Source organism: Uranotaenia lowii, chromosome 2, assembly GCF_029784155.1.
Source record: "Uranotaenia lowii strain MFRU-FL chromosome 2, ASM2978415v1, whole genome shotgun sequence".
Classification (NCBI taxonomy): domain Eukaryota; kingdom Metazoa; phylum Arthropoda; class Insecta; order Diptera; family Culicidae; genus Uranotaenia; species Uranotaenia lowii.
In genome coordinates this window covers 46,698,700-46,714,852 of record NC_073692.1, presented here as the reverse complement: position 1 = coordinate 46,714,852, position 16,153 = coordinate 46,698,700, and the positions used below count along the sequence as shown (strand labels likewise).

The 16,153-nt window shown below is 34.0% G+C and overlaps 1 protein-coding gene across 1 annotated transcript; it reads right to left on the bottom strand.

The window, feature by feature from the left end:
* Positions 1–6,783: 6,783 nt before the first annotated feature.
* LOC129743969 (argininosuccinate lyase-like) lies at positions 6,784–15,946 on the bottom strand. Its single transcript, XM_055736235.1, has 2 exons — positions 14,028–15,946; positions 6,784–7,494 (listed from the first exon to the last, which is right to left on the bottom strand). Exons 1-2 carry the CDS (start codon positions 15,171–15,173, stop codon positions 7,222–7,224), a joined length of 1,419 nt encoding a protein of 472 aa, XP_055592210.1. The 5' UTR covers positions 15,174–15,946; the 3' UTR covers positions 6,784–7,221.
* Between the last annotated feature and the right edge of the window lie 207 nt (positions 15,947–16,153).

The window sequence follows — 16,153 nt, the reverse complement described above, 5'->3', positions numbered from 1 at the left end:
GTCTTTCCTGGTACCACCATCAGGCGTTATCTGGCTACCAAGATACTGGAAGCACTCCACTTTCTTAACCTGTTGCCCAGCTACCATGAAACTGGAGGGATTTCCTGTGTTGACCTCCATCGACTTGGTCTTTCCGACATTGACTTTGAGACCTGCTGCCTTGGAACTTTCGGTGAGGTTGTCGAGTTTGCTCTCAGGTTAGGGTGACATGAAACCATTTGGATTTTAGATAAATTTAACTTCAATCTAAATGCTAGTATAATGAACAAATGCCTAGTCATAATTATTTTATTCCACAACTCTAGCGTAACATTTAAAAAGGGCGAAACTAGCAGTTAGCTCGAAACGAGAAAATCGCGTTGGAAATTTTGGAACGTCTAATCAAATCCTATTTAAAAAATCGACCACTTTTTATTCAACAAAATCAAAAAGAGTGCATTATATTCACTTATTGTTCGTTGGTTATCAAAATCTTTAACTTTTTTCACTAAATTTCCGAGATTTTCGAGTTTCGCCTTTTTATGTTTTCGATTTCAATTACGCATGCAAGTTTCGCCCAATTGATCGGCCGTTTTTGTTTTGGTTTTGAAGTTCTGATACGCCCATTGGTCTCACACGCAAAAACTAATTAGGCCGTTTTGTCACACACGGTCAACTCAGTTACGCCTATTGGCCCTACACGAATAGAAAAATTAACCCCATTTTGAATAGGCGTAACTTCACGTTCCAACGAAAATGCATCAACATGAAGTTTCGCCCATTTAAATTTTATCAATTTTTTGAAAGTTTTAAGCGATTTTAACGCGTTTATTAGGTAAAGTGCAACTGCGTAAATCCGGAATGACCGTTAACTCGATTTGTTTACATTTGGCAGTTTCGCCCTTTTTAAATGTTACGCTAGAACTGTTGAATAAAAATAAAACGTTCAAATAACTTCAATGGAATGAAAAAGATTATTATTACTATAATAAAAAAAATCCCAGATGTTCAACCTGACATTCAGCTCTAGATTAATCTTTTCGAATGTTCTTTTTTTAATTCTAACACAAGTGTTCCTATATATCCGCATGGGGCCACAAAAAAAGACTCCTCTATTTCTGTGGCCCCATGCGGATAGATAGGGGAATAGAAATTAATATCTGAAGATGATTGAAAAGTAATAATAAATCGAAACGTGAAAGAACAAAGCATATAGTCATTTATTTCACCGAACAATATCAACAAAAAATCCTAAAAAAAGAATTGGTTTTAAATTAAATTATTTTTTCTGAATTTTATCAATCAATTTCATATATTTATTAACATAGATGGGTCTTGCCCGGATTTTATTTAAAACTGCCCAGTTTGCGCCCAGATTTATTCACAATATTTGCTAGATTTACCAAAAAACTCTAAGGCCTTCTTTTGTCACTCGGTGTTGGAACATCGGGAGGGGGGCAATAAAAAATAATGCGAAAAACAAATAAATTGGAATAACTTGCAGAGAAGCTTGTATGCAAAAAAAAATGCATACTATATCGTTGCACAAAACTTGTAAATTATGTAATTTTTTACCGAATAATAATCAAATCAAGAAAACAAAAGGTGAAATAACATCCATCTTCTTAAATTACTTACAAATTACTTCAAACTTTATTTATTTCCCCCTTCGGGTTTTTTCAAGTTTCGAAGGGGGGGGGGGAGGGTGACAAAAGAAGAAATTGACATTTGTTCCAGCCTAATTAGGTAATAATAAGTTTTCATTTTCTGGTCCGAAAACGTTTTTTTCAGAATTATTTTCAACAAAATTTTGAGAAGCATTGAACACAATTTGATATGCATCGACGAAAAAATAAAGTTTCAAGTGACATTTTGCTAATATTTGTCCAGATACTGTCCGTTTTTCTTTTTTTTTGCTGAAATTGCTTAGTATAGAATCACAACGTTTTTAGCATCGCCCGCACTCGATTCACTCAGACGAGCACGCGCATAGAAACGCTTGATCAGATAATTATTTTTACTTAGTTGATAAAATCAAAACTAGAAAAAAAAAACGAATTTTAATATGAATCAAAACTTCATAAAATCTGTCAGCCTAACTTTTCATGTTTACTTCATGCCTGTTCATTATGAATATAAACAATTCCTCAGGTAACTATGGTTACATATAGTAACAAACCAAACTATGGGGAGATTATCATAAAAGCAAGCGGACGAACAAATTTAAAAAAGGTTTTATTCAACAATTCTGGTTTTATTATTTTAATGATTTATTTTTGTAACGATCGTAGGATCATAAGTTAACATATGACGATTACATTTTGGAAGTGGATAAAAATGGGGGAAATGTTTTTGTGTGGAACTCAGGCCCTTATCCTTTCAGTGTCTGCCATTTTATTTCTCAAACGCTTCTAGCCAGCTGAAATTTGTAAAAAAAAACACGCTTGAAAAGTGTGAATAAAGGTAGCCCAGTAGGGTGCCTGATTTCAAAATAGGGTGAACTGAAAAGCCGATCTGCTCGTTTTAGTTTTACCATTTAGAGAGGGTAAAGGGTGTCCACAAAATTGCCACACACCAAATTGATTCGCAAAATTCGAGTTTTCATCTGATTGCCATCTAATTTTCAGGGATTGAAAAAATAACTATCAAATTTCATTTACCGTTTTACTGGTTTTTTTTTTCACAGTCCATAAGCAAATGCCCGCACCTTGGCCTTAACCCCAAAAGATTCTGCACAACCTGTGAATCAACCGTTTTTGCATGTAAACCCATACTTTCTCCAGTTCCTCGATTGTTTTCACTACCTTAGGTCGTTTAAGAAGGTGCTGCCTAAAAATCGCTCAGTACTTTTCGATGGGGTGGATCTCCGGAGTGTTGAATATTTTCGCTATGAAATTGACCTTATTGTCCGCACACCACTTCAGCACGTCCTTGGAGTAGTGGCATGAGGTCAAATTCGGCCAGAAGATTGTTGGGACGTTGTGGGCCTTCAGAAGAGGAAGCAGCCGCTTCTGGACTGCCCCAAATTTGTATGGGAAATTCAAAACCTGTGAAATGTTATGCGCTGCAGGCTAAAATTGATCCTAGGCCTAGTACAAGATCTCATGCCAAATTTGGGCCAGATCGGATCACGGGAAGGGGTCGCTCAACGAGCCTGAAGTTTGTATGGGATTTTCAGTCATTTTGTTTGGGAGAAACATGAAAAACCAGTTTTTTATCAATAACTTTGGTTTTCGTCGAACGATTCCTTTCAAAAATGGGTTTTCTGAAAGCCTAAATTATGAAAAATATTTCATTCGAAGACTGCATTTCGATAAGAGTTAAGATAAAAAAATTATTAGGCTTCAAAAATGGGATTACTTTTTTAAGGATGGTATTCATCACTGTTAATGAGGCGTCGATATGTTCGACCGCCTCGACTCATTAACAGGGATGAATACCATCCTTAAAAAAGTTAGCCCATTTTTGAAGACTAATAACTTTTTTATCTTAAATCTTATTGAAATGCAATCTTCGGATGAAATATTTTTCATGATTTAAGCTTCAAGAAAACCCGTTTTTGGAAGGAATCGGTCGACGGAAACCAAAGTTATTGATGTAAAACTGGTTTTTCAAGTTTCTCCCGAACAAAATGTCTGAAAATCCCATACAAACTTCAGGCTCGTTGAGCGACCCCTTTCCGTGATCCGATTTTGCCCAAATTTGGCATGGGATCTTGTACTAGGCCTAGGATCAATTTTAGCCTGCAGCGCATAACTTTTTCAAAAGTCGGGTCATTTGGGGCACTCTAATGTACACTTGTCCGTTTATTGTGTCCTGGGTCATGAAAGGTGATCTCCGCTTTCCGCACGTGCAGATGGCTTGTAAAATCAGGAATTTATTCGCAAATTCGGACATCTTCGGAGTGCGGACATGCTCCGGAACGCTGAACTTATCTTGTAAGCGTCAGATAACACTTCCATCGAGGTGGTAGAGATTGATCGCGGTTTAACGTAGCTTTTTCAAAAAGTAGTATATCGCAGTGAGTGACTAGTGTGTGTGAAGTTTTTTCCCCAAAAATCCGCCTTCGAAGCAACGAACGCCTGCGCAACGAACGTCAACAGCATGCAGCCAGAATGGTTTATCAACTCACAACCAGAGGGCCAACTTGGATAGTCGATGCTTCCGGGTATTCACACGATCGGCAGCGACGCCCCGACGATACGACGAGCGAAGAGCGATCGCGAAGCGAGAGCAACGACCGAAACTCGCGGTTCAAGGCCGGTCAAATGCGGCTTCCTGGTGCTGGCTCACTTTGCTAAAAACCACCGCAGTGTACACAGAAGAAAGTTTGTTAGTGCAAATAACAGCCAGACACCAGGTAAGCCAACCGCCGCTCATCCGCCATTTTGCCCTCGCCAAGAAGGACGCGCGCTAATGCCAGTATATCCTTAATACAGGACCCCTTTGTTTTGGGACAAAATACCTTGGTTGGGATAACCTTGTGCCTCCAACTACGACGGGAATAACCGCCACCGAACATCGGTTAACCCATGATCGGAAGTACCGGTCGACCATACATCCTCGAACCTTACGGACCGACCCAAGACGGTGGACCACCCGTTACGAAAGGCCACTGTCTTGACCCATCGAGATCGACGCTGTACTTGAGGAAAAGGGGCTGCCATCGTCATCGGACCGGTGTGTCCACTCGCTGACTCGTCTACAGCCATACCGACACCCCGTACCAGGATCGGCAGCATCCACAAGGGCTTGGCCCTCCAGGTATCGTGCTATTAATGTGACCATTTTTACTGTGCAAATAAGCGTGAATAAAACCATTAGTCGAGAAGTGCAATTTTGGGGTTTTTTCTGAGTGCATTCTGGAAGCTCCCTGCGATTTTGTTTGATAAGCGTGCCGCCCTGAGGTCTAGAAAGGGACTCTCTTACACGCCGGTGGGAGTGGTAGGTTTTATACTTACAATTTTTGGCCGTGAATAACAGGTTGCCTGGGATCTGTTTGAATTCGGCCGTCACATATGTTTCGTTGTCCATGATGCAGCATTCAACTTTCGTCAGCATGTTGAAGTATGTACAACTTCCTGGCACGGGTTTTGGTGGACTTGTTCTGCGTTCGGCGCGATTAGGGGCCTTTTGTACCTTGAACATTCGAAGCCCAGCCTTCTGGACAGAACTTCGGCTTTGGTGCAGCTTCTTAGCCACATCCCGAACGGCGGCGTTCGGGTGTCGGTTGAAGGCCCAACCCAACTACGCGATTGTGATTTTGGTGTTGTACGGAATACTTTTTCCTTCACTTCTGGGCTTCCGATCGGTGGTCAATCGTTTCTTGAACCACTTAATCACTGATCGCGACACCGTGGAATTCGCGATTCCCAACGTTTTAGCGATGGCACGATGTGAGAGATCCTTGTTCTCGTGATGAATGCGCAAGATTTTATCACGCACGAGCTGTTTTTTCGACTCCATTTCCGCGAGTTTTGATTACAGGACTTTAAAACTTGCAGTCAGAGATGCCAATATGCCTGATTTTTCAGGCGTTGCCTGATTTTTCGAGGCTCTGCCTGACATCCTGATAAGCCATTGAATTTCCCTGATTTTTTTTAAATTATGCCTGATTTTGCCTGATTTTTTTGCGAATGTCATCAAAAATAGATGAAGTGAAAAAGTGAAAATGTGGCTAAATCAAAGCAATCGAATGATTCCCGTTAATTCTTATTTAAAAAGGGATTTAAATGGAATCTTTTGATTGCTTCACGCAGTAGAAATATTCGACCAAGCAGGCTCACAACACATATAAGAGTGAAAATGTGGAGGGATGACCAAAAAAAAGGCCATAACTTTGAGCGAAATTTCCGTTACTTTAACGTAGCCTGATTTTGCCTGATTTTTATTTCGCCAGTTCTCTGATTTTTGAAAAAAAAAAATGTTGGCAACCCTGCTTGCAGTATGTTAACAATGCACCCAAATTTTCATCAAATTCTACTCAACGGTTAAAAAGTTAGAGCAATTTCATAGTGTGGCAATTTCATCGTGGACACTAGCGCCAACTCTAAGTTAATGGGTTGGGGTTCAACCTCTAGTTTAAACACTTTTCACACACACTCGGTCACTAGAGCAATTTACATTATCGTGAGCAATATAAACAAAAACACGGTGTTCGTGACGTGACGTTTGATATTCAATGTTTTAGTGCGATGATGTGCTTTTTCTCAAAGCTGCAATGCTTGAAAAGTAGCTGTAAAGCTTAGATCCCATCTCGCAGAGCTGCAGCACTATAAGAAATGTGTTGGCGTTACCAACGATTTGTTCGAGAGAACATCTTCCTGACTATCTTGATAATAAGAGATCATTGCCTTGATTTTGATTTAGTGATCTTAGAATTTTTAAGACGTTCACACGGTACAAACTTGGTACTACCAAGGACTTATTTCTTGACCAAAATCATCCAGCGCACCTTAATCAATCCCGGATATTCGAAAACTGTGTCAATTCCGTTTCATTGCAAGATAGTGCTGATTGTCTATGACTTGAAACTATAGAAATTAGTATTTTTGAAATAGAAGCCTGTTTTTTTGGATTCTAATTCAGCCTAAAGTCTATGTTTCATCATTCCACGTCATGTTAAGATGAAGAAATGGAGCAGTTTGATAAAGTATTAAAGCTCAAATATCAAATTCCTCAGCGCTAGAGAAGTATTTCTTGAAACCCCCTTTAAAACCTTTGGAATACTAGGAAACGCCTAAAAATTCAGTAATCTATTCGAATAGTTCGTAGAAGAATTATTATTCACTTTTACACAGCAAATTTAATGTAATAGGTAATCTTGACTTTTGTTGTTAAACTCAAGTGGTATTATTTTTATTTCGCACCCTTTTTTCCATAGTTTTGGTCCTCAACGCCAATTGCTTCGTCCAAAAACAGTAAACTTATGCTTGATTTATCCGTTAAACAATTTAAAACTAATTGTAGAAATTTTTCTTGTAATTTTTAATCATTCATATTTTATTATAACGTATATTACAACTAACTTTTTTTTTATTAAAATTTACAAAATATCATTTGCGCAGTTCCGTTTCATTTCGTCGCCAATACAACTTACTACGAATCAACACAGTCGATATAATTTATATAAAATGTTTATAATTTTTATATAAACTACACAGCAAATTTAACACTAAATATCAGAAAATATAAACTTCAACAAAAAAAAAGACTTAAACAATAAATTCACAGCAACGACACTCATTCACAGTTGGCGAGGAACGCCTTCAGCAGGTTGATCTGTTCCTGGACTGAGATCTTGGAAGTTCCCCCGACGACCGTGTACTGTTCGACGCTGTTTTCGTAGTTCCAAAGGTTGCTGACGGACTCGTCGAAGGAGGGGCTGATCTCCTGCAAATCCTCCAGCGTCAGTTTGTTGATCGGAATCTTCACCTTCTCGGAATAGGCGACCACCTCGCCGGAGATGTGATGGGCCTCTCGGAACGGGATGCCCCGGCGCACCAGGTAGTATGCCTAAGTGAGGGAAAAAGGAAAATAATTTGGAAATTTAGAAAATTTTGATTAAAAGTCAGTATGATTCTTAATTTTGTAGAATTGTCCACTTTCCCGAAAAAAAACTAATCAGAAATTGCCATTTGGTTTATACAAAGAATTCAGAAAGAAAGAAAAAAATATGTAAAATTGAACAACAGTAAAGTCTGAAAAATATGACAAAAATAAGAAAAATTACTAATAAAAATATCAAAAACGACAGAAACGACAAATATAACAAATATTTAAAATAGTCAAAATTGTAAAAATTGCTTAATTGTAAACATGATCGAAATTGTAAACAATTGTAAAAAAAGCTAAATTGTCGAATTGTCAAAACTGCCAAAATTCTCACTGTTGTCAAAACTGATAGAATTTTCAAAATTATCAAATTTGTCAAAATTATCAGAATTGTAAAAAAAAATCAAAATTTTCGAAATTGTAAACATTGTAAAAACTGTAAAAGTCGAAATTGTCAAAATTGTCAAAATTTCCAAAACTTCCAAAACTGGCAACATTAAAAGGATTGTCAAAACGGTAAAAATTGGCAACACTGGAAATAATTGTCAAATTGTCAATATTGTCGAAATTGTCATAAATTGACAAAATGATGAATTTGGAAGAATTGACAATATTGGCTTCTGAGTTAATTGAAAAAAAAAAACAAATTTAAAAAAAAATACATAAAGAAATCAAAATTGATTTACTTGTTCACTAGTTGAAACACTGTTGAAAAATAAATTTAAAAAAAAATATTCTTCTCATATTTTGCTCAAGGGTTGATAAACTCGCAAATTAATCAAAAGTGGACGATGAGTGAAAAAAAATTCAATCATTCGAATATTCTTCTACAATCTCAATTAAGGTACATTTTGTCCATTCCTCACATTCTAACTAGTCTATATTCCTCCACAAAAATGTTAAAATTGGGGATGTTGTGAAAATTGACGAAATTACCAAGATTGTTTCAAGTTCTTTAACTTGAAAAATGATTAAATTTTCCAGTTGTTGCATTGTCAAAATTGTCAAAGTTTTCGTAAATGTAAAATATGTAGAATTTTTCAAAATTGAACTGAGTTTAAAAGGTCTTAAATAAATATCATCATCAGCAAAATTGAAGAAATTAACAGTATCATTAAAATTGCTGAAATCGTCAAGTTTATCGGAATTGTAAAATACACAAATTTGTCAAAACGTTCAACCTATTACCTAATACTTTGAAAATTATCCCAACGACAAAATTTTCAAAATGATCATATTCTCAAATTTCTAAAATAAACAAAAATGTAAAAAGACAAATCTGTAACAATAAGAAAAATTGCAAAAATTGTCAGTATTGTCAAACTGCCGAAACAGTCAAAATTGACTAAAAGGTCTAAACAAAATTCTCAATTATGTAAAAATTTAAATTATTGACAAAATCTTCAGAATTGCCGACACTTGTCGAAAATTGTCATAAAAAGCAATATTGTCCAATTGTTCAAATTATACAAATTATTCAAATCGCCAAAATTAAAAAATTGTTGACTAAGTCAATTTTTCAGACTTGTCAAAATTGCTACAAAGGTCAAAAATTAAAAAAAAAAAAGAAAAAAAAAAAGATTTAATTTTTGTCATGCCATTTTTGCCATTTTTGCCTTTTTTATCATTTTTGTCATTTTTGTCATTTTTGTCATTTTTGTCATTTTTGTCACTTTTGTCATTTTTGTAATTTTTGTAATTTTTGTAATTTTTGTAATTTTTGTAATTTTTGTAATTTTTGTCATTTTTGTCATTTTTGTCATTTTTGTCATTTTTGTCATTTTTTGTCATTTTTGTCATTTTTGTCATTTTTGTCATTTTTGTCATTTTTGTCATTTTTGTCATTTTTGTCATTTTTGTCATTTTTGTCATTTTTGTCATTTTTGTCATTTTTGTCATTTTTGTCATTTTTGTCATTTTTGTCATTTTTGTCATTTTTGTCATTTTTGTCATTTTTGTCATTTTTGTCATTTTTGTCATTTTTGTCATTTTTGTCATTTTTGTCATTTTTGTCATTTTTGTCATTTTTGTCATTTTTGTCATTTTTGTCATTTTTGTCATTTTTGTCATTTTTGTCATTTTTGTCATTTTTGTCATTTTTGTCATTTTTGTCATTTTTGTCATTTTTGTCATTTTTGTCATTTTTGTCATTTTTGTCATTTTTGTCATTTTTGTCATTTTTGTCATTTTTGTCATTTTTGTCATTTTTGTCATTTTTGTCATTTTTGTCATTTTTGTCATTTTTGTCATTTTTGTCATTTTTGTCATTTTTGTCATTTTTGTCATTTTTGTCATTTTTGTCATTTTTGTCATTTTTGTCATTTTTGTCATTTTTGTCATTTTTGTCATTTTTGTCATTTTTGTCATTTTTGTCATTTTTGTCATTTTTGTCATTTTTGTCATTTTTGTCATTTTTGTCATTTTTGTCATTTTTGTCATTTTTGTCATTTTTGTCATTTTTGTCATTTTTGTCATTTTTGTCATTTTTGTCATTTTTGTCATTTTTGTCATTTTTGTCATTTTTGTCATTTTTGTCATTTTTGTCATTTTTGTCATTTTTGTCATTTTTGTCATTTTTGTCATTTTGTCATTTTTGTCATTTTTGTCATTTTTGTCATTTTTGTCATTTTTGTCATTTTTGTCATTTTTGTCATTTTTGTCATTTTTGTCATTTTTGTCATTTTTGTCATTTTTGTCATTTTTGTCATTTTTGTCATTTTTGTCATTTTTGTCATTTTTGTCATTTTTGTCATTTTTGTCATTTTTGTCATTTTTGTCATTTTTGTCATTTTTGTCATTTTTGTCATTTTTGTCATTTTTGTCATTTTTGTCATTTTTGTCATTTTTGTCATTTTTGTCATTTTTGTCATTTTTGTCATTTTTGTCATTTTTGTCATTTTTGTCATTTTTGTCATTTTTGTCATTTTTGTCATTTTTGTCATTTTTTTGTCATTTTTTTCATTTTTGTCATTTTTGTCATTTTTGTCATTTTTGTCATTTTTGTCATTTTTGTCATTTTTGTCATTTTTGTCATTTTTGTCATTTTTGTCATTTTTGTCATTTTTGTCATTTTTGTCATTTTTGTCATTTTTGTCATTTTTGTCATTTTTGTCATTTTTGTCATTTTTGTCATTTTTGTCATTTTTGTCATTTTTGTCATTTTTGTCATTTTTGTCATTTTTGTCATTTTTGTCATTTTTGTCATTTTTGTCATTTTTGTCATTTTTGTCATTTTTGTCATTTTTGTCATTTTTGTCATTTTTGTCATTTTTGTCATTTTTGTCATTTTTGTCATTTTTGTCATTTTTGTCATTTTTGTCATTTTTGTCATTTTTGTCATTTTTGTCATTTTTGTCATTTTTGTCATTTTTGTCATTTTTGTCATTTTTGTCATTTTTGTCATTTTTGTCATTTTTGTCATTTTTGTCATTTTTGTCATTTTTGTCATTTTTGTCATTTTTGTCATTTTTGTCATTTTTGTCATTTTTGTCATTTTTGTCATTTTTGTCATTTTTGTCATTTTTGTCATTTTTGTCATTTTTGTCATTTTTGTCATTTTTGTCATTTTTGTCATTTTTGTCATTTTTGTCATTTTTGTCATTTTTGTCATTTTTGTCATTTTTGTCATTTTTGTCATTTTTGTCATTTTTGTCATTTTTGTCATTTTTGTCATTTTTGTCATTTTTGTCATTTTTGTCATTTTTGTCATTTTGTCATTTTTGTCATTTTTGTCATTTTTGTCATTTTTGTCATTTTTGTCATTTTTGTCATTTTTGTCATTTTTGTCATTTTTGTCATTTTTGTCATTTTTGTCATTTTTGTCATTTTTGTCATTTTTGTCATTTTTGTCATTTTTGTCATTTTTGTCATTTTTGTCATTTTTGTCATTTTTGTCATTTTTGTCATTTTTGTCATTTTTGTCATTTTTGTCATTTTTGTCATTTTTGTCATTTTTGTCATTTTTGTCATTTTTGTCATTTTTGTCATTTTTGTCATTTTTGTCATTTTTGTCATTTTTGTCATTTTTGTCATTTTTGTCATTTTTGTCATTTTTGTCATTTTTGTCATTTTTGTCATTTTTGTCATTTTTGTCATTTTTGTCATTTTTGTCATTTTTGTCATTTTTGTCATTTTTGTCATTTTTGTCATTTTTGTCATTTTTGTCATTTTTGTCATTTTTGTCATTTTTGTCATTTTTGTCATTTTTGTCATTTTTGTCATTTTTGTCATTTTTGTCATTTTTGTCATTTTTGTCATTTTTGTCATTTTTGTCATTTTTGTCATTTTTGTCATTTTTGTCATTTTTGTCATTTTTGTCATTTTTGTCATTTTTGTCATTTTTGTCATTTTTGTCATTTTTGTCATTTTTGTCATTTTTGTCATTTTTGTCATTTTTGTCATTTTTGTCATTTTTGTCATTTTTGTCATTTTTGTCATTTTTGTCATTTTTGTCATTTTTGTCATTTTTGTCATTTTTGTCATTTTTGTCATTTTTGTCATTTTTGTCATTTTTGTCATTTTTGTCATTTTTGTCATTTTTGTCATTTTTGTCATTTTTGTCATTTTTGTCATTTTTGTCATTTTTGTCATTTTTGTCATTTTTGTCATTTTTGTCATTTTTGTCATTTTTGTCATTTTTGTCATTTTTGTCATTTTTGTCATTTTTGTCATTTTTGTCATTTTTGTCATTTTTGTCATTTTTGTCATTTTTGTCATTTTTGTCATTTTTGTCATTTTTGTCATTTTTGTCATTTTTGTCATTTTTGTCATTTTTGTCATTTTTGTCATTTTTGTCATTTTTGTCATTTTTGTCATTTTTGTCATTTTTGTCATTTTTGTCATTTTTGTCATTTTTGTCATTTTTGTCATTTTTGTCATTTTTGTCATTTTTGTCATTTTTGTCATTTTTGTCATTTTTGTCATTTTTGTCATTTTTGTCATTTTTGTCATTTTTGTCATTTTTGTCATTTTTGTCATTTTTGTCATTTTTGTCATTTTTGTCATTTTTGTCATTTTTGTCATTTTTGTCATTTTTGTCATTTTTGTCATTTTTGTCATTTTTGTCATTTTTGTCATTTTTGTCATTTTTGTCATTTTTGTCATTTTTGTCATTTTTGTCATTTTTGTCATTTTTGTCATTTTTGTCATTTTTGTCATTTTTGTCATTTTTGTCATTTTTGTCATTTTTGTCATTTTTGTCATTTTTGTCATTTTTGTCATTTTTGTCATTTTTGTCATTTTTGTCATTTTTGTCATTTTTGTCATTTTTGTCATTTTTGTCATTTTTGTCATTTTTGTCATTTTTGTCATTTTTGTCATTTTTGTCATTTTTGTCATTTTTGTCATTTTTGTCATTTTTGTCATTTTTGTCATTTTTGTCATTTTTGTCATTTTTGTCATTTTTGTCATTTTTGTCATTTTTGTCATTTTTGTCATTTTTGTCATTTTTGTCATTTTTGTCATTTTTGTCATTTTTGTCATTTTTGTCATTTTTGTCATTTTTGTCATTTTTGTCATTTTTGTCATTTTTGTCATTTTTGTCATTTTTGTCATTTTTGTCATTTTTGTCATTTTTGTCATTTTTGTCATTTTTGTCATTTTTGTCATTTTTGTCATTTTTGTCATTTTTGTCATTTTTGTCAATTTTTGTCATTTTTGTCATTTTTGTCATTTTTGTCATTTTTGTCATTTTTGTCATTTTTGTCATTTTTGTCATTTTTGTCATTTTTGTCATTTTTGTCATTTTTGTCATTTTTGTCATTTTTGTCATTTTTGTCATTTTTGTCATTTTTGTCATTTTTGTCATTTTTGTCATTTTTGTCATTTTTGTCATTTTTGTCATTTTTGTCATTTTTGTCATTTTTGTCATTTTTGTCATTTTTGTCATTTTTGTCATTTTTGTCATTTTTGTCATTTTTGTCATTTTTGTCATTTTTGTCATTTTTGTCATTTTTGTCATTTTTGTCATTTTTGTCATTTTTGTCATTTTTGTCATTTTTGTCATTTTTGTCATTTTTGTCATTTTTGTCATTTTTGTCATTTTTGTCATTTTTGTCATTTTTGTCATTTTTGTCATTTTTGTCATTTTTGTCATTTTTGTCATTTTTGTCATTTTTGTCATTTTTGTCATTTTTGTCATTTTTGTCATTTTTGTCATTTTTGTCATTTTTGTCATTTTTGTCATTTTTGTCATTTTCGGCATTTTTGTCATTTTTTCCGTGATCGGAGAACCAAAAAAACTAACAAACAAGAGAGCACGCATAGTTTGAATAACTTTTAGATGACTATGGGATTGGGAAATGTTTATTTGAAAACTTTCGTTCAGATTTCCAGAGAAGTAGAAAAATACAACTAAGGTAGATTCTTCTTCTAAGAAACACGTAAGAAAATATTGGATCGAAGCAATCGAAAGAATCTCTCGATTGCTTTGATCCAGTAGAATTATTCATCCAAGTAGGCTCACAGCACACATTAGAGCAGAAAATAATATTTACCATATCGGTGGCCAGCATGTCGTAGCTGAGCGAACTGAGGCAGCGCTCCTCGTCGACGCGCATCGTCGTTATCACTCCGGTCATCAACGTCAGCGAGAGCAGCATCTGATCGTAGACGGCAAACATCCCGCTCTTATCGCACTGCAAATCTTTGTTGTACGTCGACGGAAGGCCCTTCAAGGTCATGAGGAGGCCACAGTGCTGCCCGAAAACGCTTCCCGAGAGGCCCCGGATCAGCTCCAGACTGTCCGGATTACGCTTCTGCGGCATCAGGCTGCTCCCGGTTGTGTACTCCTCGGACAGTTCCAGGAAGTTGTACTCCTTGGTGGCAAACATGATCAAATCCTCGGACAGGCGACTCAGATGGACTCCGACCAAAGTACAAAGGAAGTTGAACTCCACGACAAAGTCTCGATCGCTGACGGTGTTCATGCTGTTGTAGGTCACCCCATTGAAACCAAGATCGTCGGCCAGTTTGTGTCGGTTGATGTTGAATGGATTTCCTGCCAGTGCTCCACTTCCCAAGGGAAGAACGTTCATGCGTTTATAGAATTCCGAAAATCGCTCAAAATCTTCCTTGAAGTAAAAGGCATAGCTCAGAATCCAGTGACTGAACCTTACAGGTTGAGCTCGCTGCATGTGAGTGTATCCAGGCATCAGGACGTCGATATACTTCTCGGCCACTGAATTGATCCCGTTGATCAGGTCACCCAAGTGCTTCATAACGTCGCGAACAGCTTTGCGCATCCAAATCTTCATATCGAGCACAACCTGCTCATTTCGGCTTCTTCCGGTGTGCAATTTACCTCCAATTTGCAGTCCCACGATCTCGATCAACCGCCGTTCGTTAACCGTGTGCACATCTTCGTCCCGAGGCATCAACTTGATCGTGCCCTTGTTCCACTCTTCACGAATTGTCTCGAGTCCGTAGCAAATCACCTTGAACTCACTTTGCGTCAGCAACTTGGCTTCGGCCAAACTCTTCGCATAGGCAATACTGCCATCGATATCCTCCGAATACAGTCGCTTATCCACGGTCAACGAGTTGTTCACCCTCGACAGAACGTGATCGGTTCCCTTCGAGTAGCGACCACCCCACAGCTTGAACGGAGTCGCAACCATCTCTTCACGCTTCGAACCACTCATTTTGAGATAACAACCGAACCAGAGCTTCCTAATCCAAGAAAGAACCCTACGGAAACACCACCGGCACTGAACTGAACTGCGGCCCAGGAATAGCAGCCTCTTTTAAGTCACTTCTTATGATCACGTAGTTCCTTATCACCGGCGACAGCGACTCAGCCTCCCAGTTCGTTTTTGCTCATCGGTGCTTAATCTCGGTCCCTCCTAGTGAGAGAGACGTGTCGTTCGTTTGTAATCTAAGTAAGCTGAAAGCTGTAGGGATGGGGTCAAACCACTTTGTCGACGAATATGAACGAATGATCGAACTAACGTCAACTACTTAAGGGAGTGCGGGCAGCGTCAGCATCAACCCATACTGAGATTGAGGATTTGAGAGTGATGATTGCTGAATATTGGTATTACGTTCAATCGGGTTGGTTGTTTTGCGCATAGGTAAGCAAATAATCCAAGTGGCTAACGTGAAACTGGAGTAACACACGTCAGAGGATGTTTGCGACCTAGTTTAGTACGGAGTCAGCGAATTTATTGAGCGCAAATTATTGGGTCAGTGGCTTTTTGCGAATTGCGAAATTATGATTCTTATTTGTTTCAAATTGTGGATTCTTCAAAGGGTTTGTAAGCCTCTTCATAGAGAGGGTCATTAACCAATAAAATTTCAGAGTAGTTCTCCACGATGCTAGTCGGATTTGAGCTCGCTGGCGAGCTATTGCTGCTGTGATATCTTTCAGAAGGCTGCAAACGAATTGCCATTCGAACCCTCAAGTTCCTACATATTCTCAGTCAAATCAATCACATGTAAAGGGTGATACGGTAAAAATTTGGTCAATATCAACTTGACGTGTTTCTTTCAATTTTGCATTTAAAAAACCTGAACACCCCTCATTTTGAAGGTGTGTGTGTGTGTGTGTGTGTGTGTGTGAGTGTGTGTGTGTGTGTGTGTGTGTGTGTGTGTGTGTGTGTGTGTGTGTGTGTGTGTGTGTGTG